This window comes from Enoplosus armatus, chromosome 4, assembly GCF_043641665.1.
Source record: "Enoplosus armatus isolate fEnoArm2 chromosome 4, fEnoArm2.hap1, whole genome shotgun sequence".
Lineage (NCBI taxonomy): Eukaryota > Metazoa > Chordata > Actinopteri > Centrarchiformes > Enoplosidae > Enoplosus > Enoplosus armatus.
In genome coordinates, this window is record NC_092183.1 from 19,935,815 (window position 1) to 19,957,462 (window position 21,648).

At 43.8% G+C, this 21,648-nt stretch overlaps 1 protein-coding gene across 7 annotated transcripts in view; it reads left to right on the forward strand.

Moving 5' to 3' along the window:
- The window catches only part of pbx3b (pre-B-cell leukemia homeobox 3b), a 55,176-nt gene extending 34,637 nt beyond the window's left edge, over nt 1-20,539 (forward strand). Inside the window, exons 3-10 of one of the 7 annotated variants that reach the window (XM_070903960.1) lie at nt 8,989-9,230; nt 10,241-10,431; nt 11,491-11,626; nt 12,435-12,464; nt 16,500-16,665; nt 17,787-17,899; nt 18,699-18,788; nt 20,447-20,539. In XM_070903960.1, coding sequence (XP_070760061.1) covers nt 8,989-9,230; nt 10,241-10,431; nt 11,491-11,626; nt 12,435-12,464; nt 16,500-16,665; nt 17,787-17,899; nt 18,699-18,788; nt 20,447-20,539 — 1,061 coding nt within the window. Of the gene's footprint in view, nt 1-8,988; nt 9,231-10,240; nt 10,432-11,490; nt 11,627-12,434; nt 12,465-16,499; nt 16,666-17,258; nt 17,337-17,786; nt 17,900-18,698; nt 18,789-19,730; nt 19,740-20,446 lie in introns of those variants that run through there. The other 6 variants (XM_070903961.1, XM_070903962.1, XM_070903963.1 and 3 more) reach the window with 6 other exon arrangements.
- Nucleotides 20,540-21,648: the final 1,109 nt, after the last annotated feature.

The window sequence follows — 21,648 nt, forward strand, 5'->3', positions numbered from 1 at the left end:
GCACCGGCTTCTCCGCTGTATTTATTGACTTGTTTTACTAGCCTGAAACAGGGTGCTTTTATACGGGCCTGCTCAGTCTTAAGACTCTCCAGACATTTACATTATTCCTGACTGAGTTACACACACGTATAAAGGAGCACGTCCGCAGGCTAGGTTAGATATATGCTCTCTTTCCACCTCTCTTACATTCATACACACTCATGCACCATTTTACTACCCCACCATTTTAGATATTGTTACACTGTACTTTTCGTCTATTACTTATTTCACATTCCCAACATTGAATGATCTTTTTGGTTGTGCGAGTGTTTGTATTTAGGCTAATTAATTGGCTTTCTGCGTTTTAAATGTGTATAAAAACACACACTGGACGCTGTTTTTCAGGCTTGGTAAATTCTGTACATTTGAAAACTGCATAAAAAAAACAACATTTTTTTTTCTGTTTATGCAGAAGCCGATTCACTAACATAAAAGCGATAGATTTCACGAGGCTCTAAAAATCATCTTTCGCTGACTAATCTGCACAACTGCAGCGGAAGATAATGAATGCAACACCAAGAGTCACAGCCGACACTATGATCCCCCCCCCCACCCAGCCTAAACCTCCAGCAGTATTTAGATGATATTTCATTTTAGAATAAACCTCTTTTCTCTCCCACTGTGAAGATATTGAACTCTTTCACACAGATGTCATCTTAACCAAAGCTTATTAAAAAGATGGACATCAAAGTTGTGGGTGCCCATTTATCTTATAGCACTCTAATTGGCCACCACAGGCAAGAGAACAACTAACTCCAAAATAGGAGGCGTCGAGTGGTTGGGTTAAAGAAGAGGATGTCTAAAGACCTCTCAGTGGATTCATTGCCAATAAATCCTCTGGAATGAAAGCAGGGCTTTTCTAAGGGGGTATGGAATTTCACAAATACATTATGAAATGTGATACGCTGAATTAACTGAACACTTATGGCCACAGGGTTTGGTTTCTTTGTTCGGGTGTGTTTTTGTGGCTACGCTGTCCTGCGCCTGACCTGCAACTTAAAATGTGCGCTTGACGTCGACCATGAGGCAATACGCTGTGAAAAGGTCACACCGCGCAGTAGCCATGAGTGAACTGAGATTTGATTTTTGCAAACCCCCACGTAGTGTACTGCATTGTTTTGAATGAACCATTCGCTGCGGCGAATGATGCGGATTCTTTAGCCAGAGTCACTGCCACTCCGTCAAACGCCACACATGCAGGCCCGAGGTGAATAATGTATTATGTTTTCCACTCAAGTGGGCAATAAAAACACAAAAACAAAGTCATTAATTGCCCACATACAGTAACCAAATGCCATCAAGAGCCTGTGCTCTCATTAACCTGGCACCTAATTATCTGCCTCCAGTCTGAGTCCTGACAAGCCCCACCGTCTGAACCCTCAGCTCGGTTGTGTTGTGTTGTGTTGTGTCAGCACTCGCCAACCGCAGCCAAGGCACCATTAGGTACAGAGAAGACAAAAGCTTCTTGCAGCAAAGGTTCCCTCTGCACAATGTTCCTCCTGTTAATGCCTTCCCTTCCAATTAAATCTGCAACTGTTAATTATTGTAATTATGAGAGTATGCACCCCCCCCCCCCCCCCCCCGCCTTCCTCCAACCCCTCCCTCGCCGGTGTGCAGAGACGCTACGGGAGCTGTTGTGTTGCTTCAGTGGCGCCTCGTCTCTGCTCCAGTGAAGCCCTAGCAGGGAATTGGATGCGGAGGGGGACTTGGTACACATGACAGGGGTGACGTGAGGGAGATTGCACGGTTCATCTTGGATAACTGGGCGAGCAAGTCACAGCCAATGGCCATGCCTCCAGTTGAACTCATTAAATGGTGTGTAAAGTACATGCTGGGAATAATTAGCACCAAATAACCTTTTTTTTTTGCTACCTTGTTCGCAGGGTGTCGCACTACAAAAAAAAAAGGTGGAGTATCATCTGTAGGTGTGCAATAAAACGATTCAGCTGGTCAAATGAAATGAGGGGGATGATATTCTCCCAGCAATCATTCACCCATTTGCTTTGAAAACGCCACAGTTGTTTCACTCCTTTCTTATAGTAATGTGGAACTCTATTCTTGCCATGTTCTTTGAGAGACACTTGCGATGGATCCGAAGTGATGTGTTGAGTATAAGGAGAGCTGAAAAAGAGTGGATGGCAGGCCGGCTGCCTGTTAAGTCTCTGCGTGTCTCAACATCCTCTTTGGCCTGCTTCTGTCACAAGCTGTTGTTTGGCCTGGACCTGATCTGCCCAGCCACTCTTTGCATTGCACTCCGCAGACCTAGCAGTAACCTGCAACATCAGGCACAGGATGCATGCAGAGGCAGCGCTCTCGTTCAGATGCGTGCAACCTAAGACACTGGAGGTGGATGTGTTTTTGCGAGCTTCATCGGTCCTCACCGAGAGATGCTCTGAGAATCAGCACGTCAGGCGCAGTCTTATTGTGGCGCCATAACCTCAGTTGCCTCGTAGCAGCGTCCTCACACGCTAGCACAGCTAGCAAAGGATTCTGGCTTTATAATTTGGAGCTGAATTCTCTTCTATAAAAGACACTGAAGAAAAGAGCAGCTCCTTCTGCTTCAGGCAATGCAGCCTTTTCGTGGATACACTGCAAAATCTAAATGATGGACTGTCAACTCTCTTGCAGAAATGCCACTGCAAAGAATAATCTCTCTGGCAGTGGATCATGGTTGGCTGTATGCTACCAATGCCGTTTCTTTGTTTATGCGAGCATGTAGCCTTCACACGCACACATGCAGACATGAGCGTATGCACATGCACAGATACACACACACACACACACACACACACGTGCAACACACAAATACAGAACACGTACACAAAATGCTTCAAGCCTAAATCCTTTCTTTGGAAGCATACAGTGAAATATATGGGATTAATAACCTGAATAGCATTATTTTTTCACCTCTAGCCTTTAAAATAATGCATGCTTGGCTTGGTGTCTGGATGAAGTTTTGCCTGCGTATTTGCCTGGTTATCGGTGTGTACAAGACCTGCTGTGTGACCTGGTTTCATGCAATCTCCATCTTCTAATTAGGAGGCTGCAGAAAGGCTGGAACGAGAGGAGGAGTGATTAGTTGCCTTTGGGTATTTCATAAGTGGCTTTCAGTGCCACATTTGCATTATTTGCTTGGGGTCTGAATAACAAATCAGCCTACCTTTGCAGCAAATTGAGGCTAGCAGCTAGACCATCAATACATGAAATATAAAATGAAACTGAAGAGACGAAATAAGCAAAACATGCTAACACAATATAGGGCGATAAAATGATATATTGTAACACAGGACACAATAACTGTCTCGGACGACGTAAACTCCCAAGTCCTACAGCTACAGAGATTAAAATATCCTTTGACTATTCTATTACAGTATATTGTCCATTATTGTATATTGTTCATCTTAGATATGGGATGTCTGCCCGAATAACACACGAGGTGTCTCAGTGTTCGCGGCTCATTCTGTGACCAGCAGACCATGTGAGCCCTTACGTCGGAGCCCCATGCTGTATGTGTCCTGTAGGGTCAGTCAGTGTGCTGATCTGTAGCGGAGGTCCTGTCCACTCATTTGGCCAGTCTCCCCAACCGCTGCGTGCAGCCGCCACCGCCAGGCCTGGTCAGCCATCACTACACCACTTGGCCGTTTGCCCACATCGAGTCTTAGAGGGCAGGAAACAAAGCGGGCACTCACACGTCCACATATAAACACACACACACACACACACACACACACACACACATGATCAGAGCGAGTGACAGTGGCTCTTGTTTACCCAGCCCTCCCACCCTCCCTCACTCTCCTTTCATCCTCTCCCTCTAGTCTGTCATGTTGTGTGTCACTTCCCACAAATGTCAGTGCCACCATGGGACAGTGATTAATTTTGGTGTGCTTGGCAAAATGTCTTCAAGATGTTTGTTTGGGTTGTCTTTTCCCACCCCCTTGCCCACCCCCGCTTCCCCGCATGTCTTGGGAGTCGTGGGTCGAGAGTGGCAAGCCCCCGCCCCCCTCCTCCCCTCACGCCCCCGCTGTCACAGCCTCCTCCTCCTTTTTTGGGGGAGGGGGAGGCTCATCATCATCGAGGGACAAAGGCTACCTGAACTGACAGAGATCTTCTTTTCTGACCGGAGCCACTTTTTCTCACCCCCCCACCACCACCTCCATGCGCTGTCTGTTTAGTGTGTGCTGGTGGTGTATGATGGGAGAAGTCTTGACCCAGCACTGAGGGGCTGTAACACTTCACTGTCAGCGCGGCTGATTAGCTTATCACTCACCGCACTGGGAGGAAATACATCATCATTCTAGACAGGGATTCCCCAGTTTAGGGCCCATTCCCTGCCTCCTTTTACTCCGCATTTAATCACCAGACTCTCTGTCCCCTCCAGTATTTCAGCCTCACCTCTAAAGCCAATCCTTAGTCGTTTACATGAGAACTTTCCTCCTCTCAGGTGTTTGTAGTAAAATCGGAAACGGCTACATCGTGTGTGTCAAAGTGCTTCTCACTTTTAGGGTTAGATCCTCTTCATTGCAGACAGCATCTCCCCTAATTATGCCTTTTCAGCCTGCTCAACAAAGAAAGTGAAACACAAAGTGGCAAATGGTGCTTTGGCTTCCCCACTATGTGGTATCAGGTATGGTAATTACTCTGCCATTAACATTGGGAATAGTTAATGTGTATTAATGTGTTAATGGCATGTTAATTACTGTACATGCAAGAGAGAGCCCGCAGGCATTCTCTCAGATTCTTTGTGCCATGTGGATGTAGGCCAAGCTTAAAAAAGCCTTTAAGAACATCGATGAAAGAGGATCCTTATGTTTCATTTGTCAGAACAAAAGATTTTCAATGGTAATTTGATCCAGCTCCCCGCTTCTGGAGCTGAAAGTCACTGATCCAGGCGCCACGACAAAGGAGATGATATGAAGTCAAAGGAGACGTGGAACGCGGCTGTAGCGACACTGGCCTCTTTGTGAAATGGATACTCTAAGCCCTCTGTAGTCTCTAGTGTGTTGCTTTGGCAGCGGGTTTTAATAACACGGTGGATTAGAAGCCTTGGATCCTGAGTGCCAAGCCAGAGTTAAAGCTCACCTTGGACGAGCCTCAGTAACAGGCTAGATGCCACAGTCCTCCTCCTCCTCCTCCTCCTCCTCCTCCTCCTCCTGCGAGCCGCCTCTCTGCTCACACACACCGTCTACCGTCTACTCCAGGCTTTAAGAGAGATGACCTTTGCAAATATTGACAGAAAATAAATTCTGTTTCGATTAGTTAGCTTTGGGAGACCTTTGCGGATCAATGCAATTAGATGAACAGAGTGTCGATACGTGGCCGGAGCTGTCCACCGGAGGCACTGGGGTAGGAGAGGGTCTGTGGGAGGTCAGGGTTACTTGTAATGAACAGGATGTTTTGGAAACACTGGTGCAAGTAACGGAGTCACAGTGTGTATCGTCAAAGACAGTTAAACACGCAGGCAGGACCACTTTACTGAGATGCACATTCTGCAAGCAGCACGGAACATTTTACCGTCTCAGAAAAACGTTGAGTTATGGCAAAAGAAATATGACAAAAAAGAAAAATCTGCAAGAAGCGCTCCTCTTCGAGTCCATTGTCATGCGTCTGACAGTGCAGTCAGTGCCGCAGAATGAGACGGAGAAGCCCAGAGCCACCCCTTCCCTCTTCAGCAGGCCACATTAACCCAGCAGGGCTCTGCCTTTATGGCTCTCCTGCTCACACTTCAGTGATGAGAGTAAACAAGCAGCGGGCCAAAGGTCAGCTAAGCCCACAGAATAAAAGAGGGCACAGGGGGAAAAGAGGTGGGAGGAAAGGAGATCGGCCCGAGGCAGTGCTCAGATCACTGTCAGGGCTTCAAGCAGGGAATGATGTACGAGACAACGGCCCAGAACCGGAAATGATTATAAACAGAGAACAGGGGAGAGTATATGAGAGAAAAGGGCTGCATTGTCTTTATCTGTCAAATTTGTTACTTCCTGGGATCTGATAGCGACTGTGAAACCTGTAAAAAATGAAAAGGAGAACCACCCCTGACTGATAGGGATGGATTAATCACAGTGTCTCCTTTTGTCTCAGTCACAGAGGAGAAATGAGGAACAATCATACAGGCAAGTGCTTTTTCCCCAGCTACTCCACCTGTATTGTTGAATGACAAATGAGGCAGATTAAGGACATGTTACATTATTATAACAATTTTAGATTTTTCTTTTTTCTTCCTTCTACATCATTAAATTGGTTCTGGTAATTAAGTGAGCCAGCATCATCAGAGTCATGTGGAACAACTAGACCATATATAGATTTTTCATTCTTAAGTTCCCATTGCTCGCAGGCTTTACCAAGGTGACACGACTCCCGCACTTTCCCTTTGCACTGAGATTAATCCCACTTTGACTGTGGAGGTGGATTAGAGCTAAACTCGGGTGCCCAAACTTGTTTTAATACCCATATCATCAGACAAAAACAGGATAAGGATTTTAGCAGGCAAGCGGCATTGCACTGCTAGAATGTGACTGTGGCCGTGCAAGTTACCGCACAGATTTGTCAACCACGCAGCAAATTAAAGATATTATCTCGCTCGAGCCTATTTTGTGGAAGTTGTGCGATGATGTTGAGCTTAGACAGTGAATCCGCAATCTTTAGCTCTTCCAACAAAGGGACAGCGAGACACAGATACATTGCACCTGGTTTTAAAATAGTGTTAAAATATCTTTTTTCTGCGGGCTATGTTTTCTTTTCTTTTTCTTTTTTAGTATTTATATGCTTGAGACAGACGCATCATCCCTCCCAACATGTTGTGTTATGAATGGCCAGCCGTAGCTGCTGTGGCACAAATACACCCTGGTGGACTTCCTGCAGGGCCGTCTGCGTCTAGGGGCAGCACCGTAATCATTTTTATCCTGCTGATTTCCCAAATAGAAATGGACACGTATGATAAAAATGTCATGGCCACTCCACATGTCAGTGGACTAACAGGATTACATGTCACTTCCTAATGTCTCGCTCTGTTTTCCTTTGCCGTGAATGACCACATTATTGCACACAGGAACCTTGTGGTAATATATGGTAAGAGACTAGTAGCTGTTTATGGCCTGTGATTATTTAGTTTGAATGAAACCAGTGATTTATGCCCATTTAGCTGAAAAGCCTTGTAAATTCCCTCAGCTGCATTTCCCCTGGATATAGAGTGAGTGGAGTGAAAGTGACAACTGGGTTTGGTGTGGAAATGTTCGCTGCGTCCCAGAGTTATATTTAATATACCTGACATGAAAAACATGCCTACCTACTTACCACCACCCGCAGCACAAAGGAAAGTGCAGCCTGCTGAGCTTGTGTTGAATCGGAGTGGGAGTAAATACTGAATTAGGAAAATATGAACTGTAGTGGCAGACAAACCACCAGCTATTAGAGCATGTTGAGCTATGTAGCCAGGCATCTGGTCAGTCAACATTTGAATCATGTGCCATTTTGTTTTCATGCTGCACAAACTGGAATAGAAACAGCCGAGCCTGTCCAGAACGAGGGCTTTGGGTGGAGCTGTGCAGATGCAGTGTGATGTGGACGAGGGTTAGTGGAGCAGCGGCATATTGTCCACATGGATGGCTTGGCTCTGCAAGCCTGATGGAGCCTTGTCCAGCATCTCAATGTCTCCAACACAAATAGCCACATTCATCCTCTCCTCTCACACCATTACACCTAAAAGACTCAAAGCCAGCCGATCCATAAATAGAGGCAAATTTGTTTTTCCAGTGGCACTGCAGTCGAACGAAACACCAACAGAGATGAAAACATCAAGAGGAGTGGCTACAATAATTTCTCTTTTTTTTTTTTTTTTTTATTCAGGGATGTGTTTATGTGTGTTTCCTCTCTAGCGGTTACTCCTGTGGATGGTGTGCAGGGTCAGTCGGTCAAAGCGTGGTAAAAGGGCTCCTCTGATTGCATGCCCACTGGCTGACACAATAGAGCCACTAATCTTCTTATTTAGAATCCAGAGGCTGGCCATATCTTAATGAAGCTGTAATGAGCTGTTGAAAATCCCTGAATTGCGGGAGGGATTATTGAATTGAAACAACTCTGGTAATCATAACGTTCGAGTAGCCACTCAGTATTTACTGCCCATTGAGCCACATTTTTATCCACTTACTAGAGTGGATTGCTCGAGCTTGTTTTTTGTTGTAATTCTGACCCGCAGTGTTTTTTGTTGGGTTTGTTTATTCTTTGCAAAGCCTGGCATTGCGGTTGCATTGCCAATGCATCAAGGTGTGCATGTACGCTATCTGCTGGGTGATTACGACTTGCTGACAGACTGGCGAGACAGAAAACCAGTGGAAATAAACAGCAGGGTCTCAGAACACAATTCATGAATGAGCACTTAGCATAAAATTGACTCTCATTCTGCAGTATGTAGACTTTTATTTTAACCACCATTGCTTCTGAGAATATCGCAAAATCAGGATTGTAAAATGATACAAGATTCAAACCTTACAAGCAAATAGAAAGCAGGGAAACAGTAGTTACTTTTTGCAGTTCCCAGCATTCACTGTGTCAAAGACAGAGACACTCACTAGAGGTATAGTTTTCTGTTTAGCATCCTTTCACAGAGTAGAAGTGCCACTTCACCATTGAGCATTTGTCAGTTTATGGATGTTGCTGTCATGTCAGCCTTCCCGTACACACAGTGTGCAGCGCAGTGTGTAAATAAAGGAGAACAGGCATAGACATGGGCGACAGTAACACAGCACATACTCAGGAGGCACCCAGTTCATACCTGCAGGGGAAACATCACACTATACCAGACTGCGCAGACATAATGCTTTTAATTGCACTTAACAATTCAATCTGGGCCTATTTGATCTGTTTTTCATTGTTAGTATTATTATTTTTACAGTCTAAAACGCATCTCTGGATGGCATTAGCTGAACCTCTGCCCCTGTTTGTGTGTTGCTTTAGGTCTCAGCATCCGCGGTGCCCAGGAGGAGGACCCCCCAGACCCCCAGCTCATGCGTTTAGACAACATGCTGCTGGCAGAGGGCGTGGCGGGACCGGAGAAAGGTGGCGGATCCGCTGCCGCCGCCGCAGCAGCCGCGGCCTCCGGCGGGGCGGGCGACAACTCCATCGAACATTCCGACTACAGAGCCAAACTCACCCAGATCAGACAGATCTATCACACAGAGCTGGAGAAGTACGAGCAGGTAAGGCGTCTCTGCAATCCCAAGGTTAAGATTTCCCAGGGAGAAGGAGATGTTTGTCATGCACTTTTGCTCTACATCCAAGAAAGGCAGAATAACATGAATTTTGTTCTTTTTTCACCATCCACATATTTGAATAACTATGTGACTGCCAGCTATTTGAAAGTTCAATTTGTGTTCAAATGGACCTATTGAGTTTTTGACTCCATACACATCCCCTCAGAACAGCCAGCGCGGCTTATTCCCTGCATTAGCAAGAAAATTGCAGAGCATATGCATGATGAGGGGAGAGCGTGTTATCAGCTTGGAAAAAGATTGCAGTATTATTCACTGTGTTGTAGCTGATTATAGAGATCCAAAGGAGTGCCTCAGTCATCTGTGTTAAATGAAAGTTTGATCAGCTCCTTCACCTTGCACTTTGAGCCTGCCATTAAACACAGAGGCATTATGGGTGAAAATAGAAGGTGTAACAGTGATGCCTCAGCAAGCCAGAGAGGTAAATTAGACTAATTTACTCCGTGCTCTCTGAGAGAGGAGGTGGGTATGCGGGGGCACACAACACTTCGCCTGAAGTAAATGCATCTTTCTTAAGGGTGTTTCCAGGTTTTAATTATCTAAATGTAAATACTTAACGAATTTTACTCAGAGTAATGAGCTAAAGTGTGCACTACGTAAATGAGTTATTCTAATTAATCATGTATGAACTACTGGTTTAAGGAAAAGCTGTTTAAATTCGCTCTGCATTAGGGCCAAGCCAAATTGCAAATCTGCATTTATATTCAAAGATGACTTCACCTATTATGTCATCAAAGTAATGTATAAACAGTGCACTCTGTTGAAGCTTTTAACAACAACAAAAAAGCGCGCATGTAATCAACTCATTTCCTATATGAAAAATGGACACAAGTTTAGAATCAGTCAGTCAAAGAGCTTTTGTACGTTGGGGAAAGCTGTGACTTGGGACGTTTGCAGAACTCACTTTGGCTGTTTCTGTCCCTCCGTCACTTTGGCAGGCATGTAACGAATTCACTACCCATGTGATGAACCTGCTGAGGGAACAGTCTCGCACGCGGCCCATCTCCCCCAAAGAGATTGAGCGCATGGTGGGAATCATCCACCGTAAGTTCAGCTCCATCCAGATGCAACTGAAACAGAGCACCTGTGAGGCTGTCATGATCCTGCGCTCCAGATTCCTTGATGCCAGGTCAGTGGATCGTGTAGTGCATATATGTGTGTGTGTGTGTGTGTGCGTGCGTGCGAGTGTGTGTGTGTTTGGTATCTGTAAACCTATATCCCTTCCGTATGACCCATATAAGCACATCCAGTGGGCGAGGTCATTTTTAGACTGTGTGCAGGTCTAAAGTTTGTTTTTTTTTCCTCTGGCTTTTTCTGGCACAGCACACAGTATGAGCACTGCAGAGATGCATGATTTTAATTGTGTCCGTGTTCCATGCATTATCCATTTCCAAGACAATCATGCCCCCGCACCTGAGAGCAGTTAAGACCAAATGAAATGGGGGCCGAGTCATGTGTAATGGATGGAGGGGAGGTCATCAGCAGGTGTTGTGGATTACTCTAATCACTAGCAGTGTGGCGCAGTGTGGAGCTCTGCGGAGAGCGGCACAAGTTCGGGCCAAACAAGCCAAGTGGAAGCACATTTGCTGCCCGTTGCCTGTGTGAAGCGCAGTAAACAAGGCAAAATAAGCAAATGCTCAACAACATGATAAGTAGTGCCCTTGGGAGGGAAGGGGACCCAGATCTAGTTAGAGTTTGCTTGTTTCTACTGGAGACCCCTGGGGCTGTGGCACTTCAGGAACAATGCTCAACTGTGCATGCCGTGATTTCTATAATGTACCGAGATGCACTCCGACTGGGCTTTGCGCTCCATCACAAAGCCCACCCATCCGCTGCACTAAACTCTACACATTACACGCTTGGACTGGAGATTGCAGACCAACAGACCAAATTAAACATTGTATGTGTTTTGTGACTGTGTGTGTGTGTTTGTTTTTGTGTGTGTGTGTGTGTGTGTGTGTGCGCTTGTCAGTTTGTTGGTTGGAGTCTGGTCCTCTGTGTGTTGACGAGACTCTTGGAGCAGGACACGATATTCTGCTCCTGAGGGCCCTTAGAGCCCATTCCTCATTATTTTCACCATTTATGTGTGAGATTGATTGTGCAATTTGTGCGATCCAAATGGATGAGTTAATGCTGGTCCCCACTAATAGGCTTGCCCTGCCTTTCTCTCGTTTTGCTCCCCACTCAGGCGGAAAAGGAGAAACTTCAGCAAGCAGGCGACGGAAATTTTGAACGAATACTTCTACTCGCACCTCAGCAACCCATATCCAAGCGAGGAGGCTAAAGAGGAGCTGGCCAAGAAGTGCAGCATCACAGTTTCCCAGGTGGGTAGTGCTCCTCTAACAGTAGCTGGTGGGTAATCAGGGTGGGAAAGCCTGAGGCCTAGAGGGATAGTTACCGTAGGTCACAACACCAAGACACAATGTCCTTAGCTAACCTTGACATTGTGGCTGCCTAATGATGCTTCAGTCAAGGCTGGTCCCAGTCAGTCAGAGCAGGGCCACAGGGAGGGGAGGCCTATATCATCTTGGCCTCAATCAAAGCACTATGCTGTCCTTCCTTAGCCGCCCCAGCGCTGGGTCCCCTGCCATTTTCCCCTCTCATTCCCATCCACCATGTGTGCTCTCTCTGTTGCCTGGTCAGTCGCTCAGGTCATAAGCAGGGAAGAAAAAAAAAAAAATGGCATCATCCATTACTTTAAGAAAAGCAGTTAAAGTCTGGTGCTTCAGAGCACTGGATGATACTGGGTATTTATTTGTATGTTTGCTGTTCAAGTGACCTTGCTGGACTCTTGTTAATTCACAGCTATATTTTAGAGTTAAAGATGCAACTTTCCCACTTTATATATAGTATATAGCTCCTTGTCGGGTAAACCTGAAGGCAATATCTCTCACACCTAACCCCCACATCCAAAGTATTATCATCCTGTGCTCCCTTTTTCTGCTATGATTGTGACTACTATTTAGATTTTTTTTGATACTCTATTGTTCTATGGTTGTCCGCATGAGACACAAGAATCTATACAATAATCTGCAGTGTTTTTTTCTGTGTGGGGAGGGGGTGTTGAGGGGTATATTGAGTGTAGTCATGAAGAGTCAGATACTGTAAAAGCCCATTCTTTTTTGCCTTCAGGGGGTGGGAAGCACCATCACAGTATCACAGGTATGTCATAACTTCTCCTGATCCACTGTTTTTCATTTTTTGTACCTCCTTTGTTTATGTATGTAATAGCCTCACAGTTTTCCACTGCACAGAACGTCCCTCCCTCACACTACTGGACCAATGCTAATGTTATCATAAATGACAAGTGTTTCAAGTTGGAATTGGCATTTTCAAAAAGAGTGGATAAGAATTTTTTTCAGCATTTTACATCCCACCTTTAAGTCACAAGAACACACAAGACTATTTTTGATTGATTTATGTTTTTTAAATTACACCCATGTTATCACCATATTATGTGTGTACAAATGTGTCACATGAAATTTTACTTTTTGGCTATTGTTTACCACATTCTTTTTTTTTTTTTGTTTGTTGTAGAGCGTCGACTAATTGTGTGGTCTTTTGAATCTTCAAACTGCGCTCTGAGTTTATTCACCTCCCCCATCACTACGTGCTTTATAGCGTTTAAAGAAATGGCCACCGACCCTCACAAATGGAGCTCCACTCTGTTTTCTGAGTGCCTCGCAAAAACATGCCACTGTACCAGTTCCCATGAGAACAAATCAGTCTGTGCAGAAATTAGAAGGCTTTTAAAAATTCACTTGAACTCATCTCAGGCCCCATTAGTGGCGTACTCCTCGACAAGCGGAGGCCACGGCAGACATTCTTATTGACTTATTCTTAGTGCTTTGGCTCATTTTAAGTGAGTAACAAAGTCGGAGGCTCGACATGATGCCGAGTGCAGTGTAAGTGTGTTATCCCTCACCGTGCCACAAGCCGCTCGCTGTGGCTGCGCTGAGGGCTCGGCTCAGTCATCTTTCAAACACCCCACAAAATACTTTTTTTGTGGGCTTTGTTGATTGCGCAAGCAGTTCCATAAGTAAAAACCATCCGTCGTGAGCGGTGTGCCAATATCAGTCCGCAGCGTTGCTCAATGCATCGTTGCTGACGAAACACCCTGCATCATTTTAGCGGGGATCATTTAAAATGCACGTGATGCTCATCTGATGTCATCTTCCCTGAGAGCCCAAAGCCTCTTTATTCAAACCCGGTGTTTTATTTCTATTTAAATGCCGCTGTGATAATCTTAAAAATGAACAAAATACATTATCTGACCATGCCAATGTGTCTGATTTGATTAATACTGAATCCTGCCTGTTTATAGAAATCAGTTTAAGTGCAATGAGCTATTGACGTTGTTGCGATTACCTAAGTGGCTCTCTAAACGCAGGACGCCGTCTTATTCCCTCTGTCACTGCATGTGCTGGGCTCCTGAATGAAGGCATGGGATTGGATGGCTGTGGTTTGTTACGGAGGCCATATTTGGTATAATCTGTGTCAGTGGTTCAGCAAGGCAAAGATTTGTTTATAGCAATTACATCTTTCTTCAGAGTGACACGTTTCAATATTTCAGATCATAGTGAATTTCGAGAAGCTAACACTTGAGTTCCTATTCATTATTAATGCGGCCTGTATAATTAATGGTATCACAGCCAGTGACACCACCTTTGTATTTGTATTTAAGGCTCAGGGCATTGTAACCTCACATATATTGAGATCATAGACACATCGTGCATTGCCTTACATTGACTAGCGAGGAGTATTGACCTGAAATAGGGTGAAATAGTTTGAATTATTAACCACGGCTCCACGGCCTCTCTAGTGGGCAACAATGAAGGCAGCGATATCGTGTTCTTGCAAGGAGTCTGCATGGTCATTATACGATCGCTGCCTTTGAGGCTGCTGATGTCAGGTAATTCAATCTCACAACCTGGTTCTCGCCACACATAGGAGTCAATTGAATGCATGGCCTGCCACAAGATAAAAGGGGAATTAGTTCTGTAGATTGGGTTGTGCTCCACACCTTACAGTGCCGTGCATTTGTTCAATATTTAGCTGAACCTGAGAATCACTAAAGCCAGAGGTCAGCGGGCAGGAGAGAAATGTGTGTGTGTGTGTGTGTGTGGGTGGGTGTGAGAGGGTGTGGGTGTAGAACGGAGAAGGGTGGTGTAGCATAAGAGGATTTGATGCCAACACTGCTGAGTGTGTCCAGGCTTGTAACACCATATAGTGGTAGAATACAGACATGACACACTCCATCATAAAGGACAAAAGCAGAGTAAAGTGATTAAAGTTTACGTTTCAACTGTTACTAACTTGTGAAATAATCGCATTTGAATATAAAACTGTAGAATTAGCGTGCATCACTGCCATACTGGTGAATGGTAAAAAGTAAGCTGGTGTAAATCCACCACTGTCAACTTTCAGACTTAATGATACAAATATGTCTTCATGTGCAAACACCACAGCTGACATTTTAATGAATGTAGTTCCGTTTAAGACACTGTTTGCATGAAGATTTTGTTAAATTAAACAGACTGATGAGCTTTAGAAAACGTTTTTTCGATGATTTCCAGGGGTTTGTGGGCATTTTTGTGAGCTGTCTAAAAGAGCGAGAATATTGCATCGTCTTTGGCTCTACAATCCACCATAAGCAGGTTAAGTAAAAAGGATGATGGCCAGGGCTTTCATTGCTTCCAATTAAACCTTGCTTGTTAGTTTAACCTCTAGGTAAACCCATCAAACAATTGATGTCAAGGAAACCCTGCCAACAGTGGGCCTCGCCTGAATGGTCATTAATTTTAATTGCCTAGATATTAAAGATTTAGAGCACAGAGACGTGCAGGATAGAAATGATCTGATGTCCTGCAAATCCAGTCAGTTTTTACGCCACAGCATTGGCGGGCTGCTGGGGATATTAAAATTTAAGCACATGGGTGGAAATTAAATAAAGCGTCATTAGGGGCAGCTGCTCTTTGGCTGGTCCAGCCGTGGGCTGCAGGGCCTGAGAGGGGGGCAGCAGCAGCGCAGAGACAAGACACTCTAATTTATAGAACCATTAAAAACAAGCATCATCTCATTATTATTCCACTGTTATTGCACAGCCAGCGTTCACACATAAGGTTCGCCCCTCATACAACTTTTCAGTGTCTGACTGATGTTGGACGTCATTCCAATTCAACAAAATTAGCATTTCCAACTGCTCTAAATCTGAATATACCCAGTTTCCATTTTATTTGGACTCAATGCTTCCTCGTGCCTTTAGAGTTCCATTTTACTTCGGTAAAATATTCCTTTCCTTTTTTCTCTCTTTTTTTTTTAACACATCAATTAACACTGACTGCCCCGATAATCTGTGTTTACTGCTTCACATGTCTGCAGGTCTTTACCCTCTAACTCTTGTTTTTGATAATTACAAACAAAAGTTGCTTCCAGAATCACTGAGCACACACACACACACACACACACACACACACACACACACAAATGTATCATTGCTGTATTAATGTTTTGTTGTTTTCAAAATTAAAGCACTCGAGTACAGCTACAAAGGCCAACCATTAATTAAGGGTTACAGTTTATTAGAGTATGAGGTGCTATGCATGCTTTAATAATATGAACATTTAACACAGATATACAATGTTTTCAATTCTTCTGTTTATGTCTCACGCAGATTTGACATGCAGCCTTAAATATAATGAGCAAATTACGGCTGCATTTACTTGGCTTATAATATTTAATCACTTAAGTTAACTAATTGTGTGCCTGTATTTACATGAGGTGTCAATCACCTAGACTCACTGATCTGGAATCAGTGAGCGTTCTTTTGAGGGTAAAATATGAACATTCATACATTTCACTGAGGGATTTGTATCTTTAACAATCAGCCCTGCTATGAGAAATATATATAATACATTGACTTTAGTGTCTGTGCAATAGGAGCCCCTTGTGTTTTAGTTTTGTCAGGAGACAGATCTGAGAGCATGTCATGCTCCCATCCATGAGAAGACACAAGTGGCTCCTGATTATGGCTTAATTAGCTTGTGTACCCGGCGGACATTACTGCAGGGGCCGGGGATTGGGTACTTGATGGACCCAAACATGACATCTTGAAACAATCACACTGCTCAGTGCACGGTGCTGTGGTTGCTTGACGTCTGACTCCTCTGCTCCTCCTCCTTCTGCTCTCCCACACAGGTATCCAACTGGTTTGGCAACAAAAGGATCCGGTACAAGAAAAATATCGGCAAGTTTCAGGAAGAAGCCAACCTGTATGCCGCCAAGACTGCTGTCAATGCAGCACACGCTGTAGCCGCTGCAGTGCAGAACAGCCAGGCCAACTCCCCTACCACACCGAACTCCGGTAGGCACTCCTGCATATAGACAAAAAAAAAAAAAAAAAAAAGATCTGCCCTCTACCTCAGCCCTTAACCTGCTGCCTACCTGCCTCACTCACTCATGCACGATTCAAGAGTGACAGGCTCTGCTCCCAGCTTGGGGATCACAGTGTCTCCTGTCTATAAGACAGTTGATGCCAAGCAAACTCATGCATAAAGAGAGCGTTCCTGACTTGTGAACCGAGAACACATGTATTTTTGGCAAAATAGAAAAAAAAAAAATTCAGAAGGATGCCATGGGATTTGTTTTCCCTTGACTTTCTGTCAACTTCCTGTCATTTGTAATGTAATGGTATGTAATCCCACTGAATGGTAGTGCTTTTTTAAAAAAAAATAAATAAAATGAAAGATAATTGCTGGGCGCATTTTATCTACAGTAATGGTATTATATCAAAATGGCATTATGTGCAGTTTATATTGAAGTCAAATAAAAACATGAAGCCTAAAAAAGGGCATGCTTAGTCCGGTTTAATGAGTAATGTAATGCTGAGTTTGGACTAGGTTGACCTGCGTCGGGATGTGGTAAGCTTATGAAGTGGTCCCTTTTTCTTGCACCCAGGATTCCAGATGAAAGATGAAGAGTTTCAGCTGGATTCTGCAGAGAGCAAAAACACTCTTTTAACCAACATGTTTACTGGTACTGGTCTTTTCATAAGCTTCTTATTGTCCTTGTCATTTACCATGTGATACCTCCCTGCCAACGTTAGATTGGAAGTAGGTGATGTGGAACAATTGGGAGCTTAAGCGACCAACCGCATATAGAACCGGCCCCCTTGTGTCATGTGATTTTCATTTCATTTGTGTCCACCGCATTCGTGAAAAAGACCCTCTTGAGTCCCTCTGCACACCGTCCTCTTCTGTTTGTTTCTTTGCTTCCCTCCCTTCACCCTTATAGTTGCTTGCTTTATGGGAGTCTTTCTTCAGTGTATTATCCTGCTTGAGTTGGGTCTGTGTATGCAGACACGTGCGTGGTATATGTGTGTGTGTGTGTGTCTGCGTTATTTGTGCGTGTGTGTGTGTGTGTGCGTCTGTGCTTTCCCTTTATAGCCTTATCATGTATTCAGCTACTTACATCCTCCCTTTCCAGGTTCTTCAGGTTCTTTTAACCTCCCAAACTCTGGGGACATGTTCTTGAGCATGCAGAGTCTGAATGGGGATTCTTACCAAGGGGCACAAGTCGGAGCCAATGTACAGTCACAGGTAGGATCAACAATCAGGGACAGTTCCTGACTACCAGTGCAGAGAGCTGTCCTTGTCTTGCCTGTGTACTGAGCCATCCACAGTGCAGTCTGAAGCACGTTTAAACCAGAAATAGAAAATAAGAAAAACACGCTGCTCATGCGAGGGGCAGTTCAAAATACCTGAAACCTCCAATTGACTAAAGTGTTTACTGACTATTTCGCTTTGGATGGAATATTTTGGCAACCAAAATATGATCCCACCCCACTGCTACCATGCCACAAAGCAATTTACTGGTTACTATTCCAAACAGCTTAAGTTTTGTGAATGCATTTGGCTTTGACTTGAACTCTTGGGTTGGTATTGGGTTTTTGGTACCGTGTTTCCCCCCTTTTTTTCTGTACTCTGTATTGCTATCTTCCTGTCTCATCTTGTTATTGTGTGTTGTTGATGTCTTCCATTTTGTTTAACGCAGCTACACACGCATTTATGAAAACAAATCTATGCTTATTCACGATTAAAGTAAAACTAAAAGCAGCCATAGTGTATTTGTTACATTATTGCCACTTGTGCATTTGTTTATTATTCTATAGCCACTGTAGAACATGTAATAGATTTGAGCATGCTAGTAATGTCAGTATGCCTCTTCTTTTTTTTTCTTCATTAGAAAATCTGGTTAGTACATTTGCTGTCTCAGGAGCCCCTTTGTGATTTCACACTAGTCAGTATCTGCTGCTTCACCGAGCATGTTTTACAGTTAGTGTTGGCCTGATTTGAGACACTGAGTTGACCAGCGTGTCCACCTTGTCTGTCCCCTCAGGTGGATACCCTGCGCCATGTTATCAGTCAGACGGCAGGATACAATGATGCTCTTGGGGGAAACACTATGTATAGTCCACATGGCTTGAATGTAAGTGGAGGTTTTATTGGCTACACGTGTTGATTGTTGTTTTTCGTCATCAAAATGTGCTGCACGGATTAATTTTGATTATATCTAATGCAGGTGCTGCACATTTTAGCTTCCCTAAGCATGTGCCTTACAATGTTAGACATCTTGTCACTTTGTCACCTGATATGAATAAAAGTTGCAGTTAATAAAAACACATTACACAGCAGGGGAAATAGAATCTCCAGCTTCACTTTAATAAACATCTTTTAATACTTTGTTCGACTCAAACCCTAAAATGAGATGAAAAAAAGGGCTTTTTTTTTTCTCGCCGCACGGTATCTGTTGCATTTAGCTGTTTTTGAAATGCTTCACAGAATTTTCCATAGCCTTATCTTCATGATAAAATATGAACATGTGATCGCCCGCAGCCCTTTTCCAGACGTGAATTCCATCTTCCTTGATGAGGTTTGATATGGCGCCTTTTTGTAAAGCAGCGCATAATCTGAAGCTATCAGAGTAAAGATTAATTTTGTTGATGAGGGAGGATGAAGAGAGAGGGAGAGAGAGAGAGAAATAGCACCAGACAGCTCTCTCTCTCTCCCTCTGCCTCTCTCTCTCTCTGCACTATATCAGAACCTCAGTATTTGCTCTTTATATTGTTATGCCTGTTGGGTAAAATGTGCGCATATTCACAGTCTAATATTATTTAAAGCTTAAGCATCAAAAAAAAAAATAAGGCATTAGATTTACAGCAGTGTTGGAAATTAAAAGATGATTTCTGTGAAGAGAAATTAACACATTTCATGTAAACAAATGGTGGGGGCTGTTTGCCAGCACTCAATGCTTTTGGTGTCATTTTGGCTTTGCTGGAGCCCTATTGCTATAAGCTCTTCAGACATGTCAACTCCTACCAGGATCAAGTGTTTTTCACTTTCTCACAAGGTTTCTCACTTCCATGCACAGTGTAGACCTGTGCCTACTGGCTCACCAGAGCTCAGCATGATCCCTACTAAAGCAGCGACTGACGGCACGAAACAACCTTAACACATGAAAAGAGAGCATCGGAGGAAAAGAGTAATACAGTCATAAAATATTTGGAATGAGTCAGAATTGCGGCATAGCTCCGATTTTGCAGCAACAACTCTAAAACTGCCTTATAGATATATTAGCATAGACTAACCTTTAGCTTTGTTGGTGGTGACGTAGAAGGATCCAGTAAAGGCTAGGTCATGCCTGGAGCAAAGCAAAGTCAGGCTGGCTAAGACTGGCTCTCTTGGAGAGGCCCTGCCCTGTCACTTTCACTCAGCTCTCCCCACCTCACCCGGCCCGAGCCCTCCCTCTTCTTGACTGACAGGAGAATATGTAGCGACAAGCTGTCGGCCACTGCTGAAATCTGCTTAGACACTGATTTCAGGGGCTGCTTCCATTGGTCGGGACACGGGACAAATTTGTTTCCAAGAGTCTCTTTGCTGATGCTACTGTAATGCAAAGGATGCTGGACTAATCACACGGCATCACTGTGTGCACAACACTTTAACATCAGCTGACACAACCAGAATCTCACAAAGCCTCATCTCCATTTTTAGAGTGCTGAGTTACATTTTAGGAATAAGAAATGTACCAAGCTCATGTTGCAGAGAGTGTGATGGTAATCGCAACCTTTCCTGTGTGTGTCCCAGGCTAATGGGGGATGGCAAGATGCAGCGACTCCGTCTTCTGTGATATCTCCGACAGAAGGACCTGGAAGTGTGCACTCCGATACCTCGAATTGATCCGCTATTAATGCATCTTCGCCTCAAGCTGGGCATGGACTCTTTTAACTGGCTGACCAACTGCAGAGGATATACAAAAAAAACTTTTCACCACAGATTTGTTTTTTCCTGTACCTTCGAATTTCCAACAACCATGCCACACACACACACACACACACACACACACACACACACACACACATTTAACACCCAGTGTTTCCTGATCGTTTGGCGTTTTCTTTCTGTCTTCATAAATCCACTTTAATCACCTCGCTCTTCTTTGTTTGTCGTAGGGGTAAGCACACACATGTACAAATACAAAACAGCCCTCTGATGATACTCTTAACTTTCAGGATCGGAACTTAAAACACTCTACTTAACGTTTTTACGACATTTTAATCGGCCATTTGTTTGATTCTTGATTTAATTACTACTTTCCATTTTGATAATTGGGTTCTCTTTCAGTTCATACAACACATAGATTAAAGCAGCTGTTTCTTTGACTGTAATGTGCTTGCAATCTTGTCCAGCAACGCAACAATGCTACAGTTGACAGCTCAATGGCAGCTTTGTAGTTACTTCCAAGATTTATTTTTGCCTTACAGCTGTATACATTAGTAGAAGGAAACGACTATTCAAACTCTGGAACATAAAGAAGTGTAATTGATTGCTTGACTATAACATGACACCATTCCATATTTTATAATTTGATGTTTAGTATGTACATATGTAAACATTTTTATTTTTTTTGTACTGCTTATCAACAAATCCCCCACAGTAGATCATTCCTTCATGGCACACAGGAGCAGGCCCCACTACACAGGAAAAGTTGTACATAATATAGCTTAAGAGTAATTATACATCCCAACAATCAATACACAGCTTTATTACCTCATTCAAATTCATACAAACCAATAATTTCCACCATTTCTGTAGCTTAGAGTGCTCACTTACTACCTCTAAACAATATCACCACCATCACGTTTCTTTTTTCCCCCCTTATTTAATGTTTTTATGTACTTCTTTTGATTACATCGTGTAACACTAAACTCTTCATTCTCTATGTAATCTAATGTATATTTTAATCTTTTAATAAAACGCCGTTGCTGTACTGCAACTTAAAAAAAGAC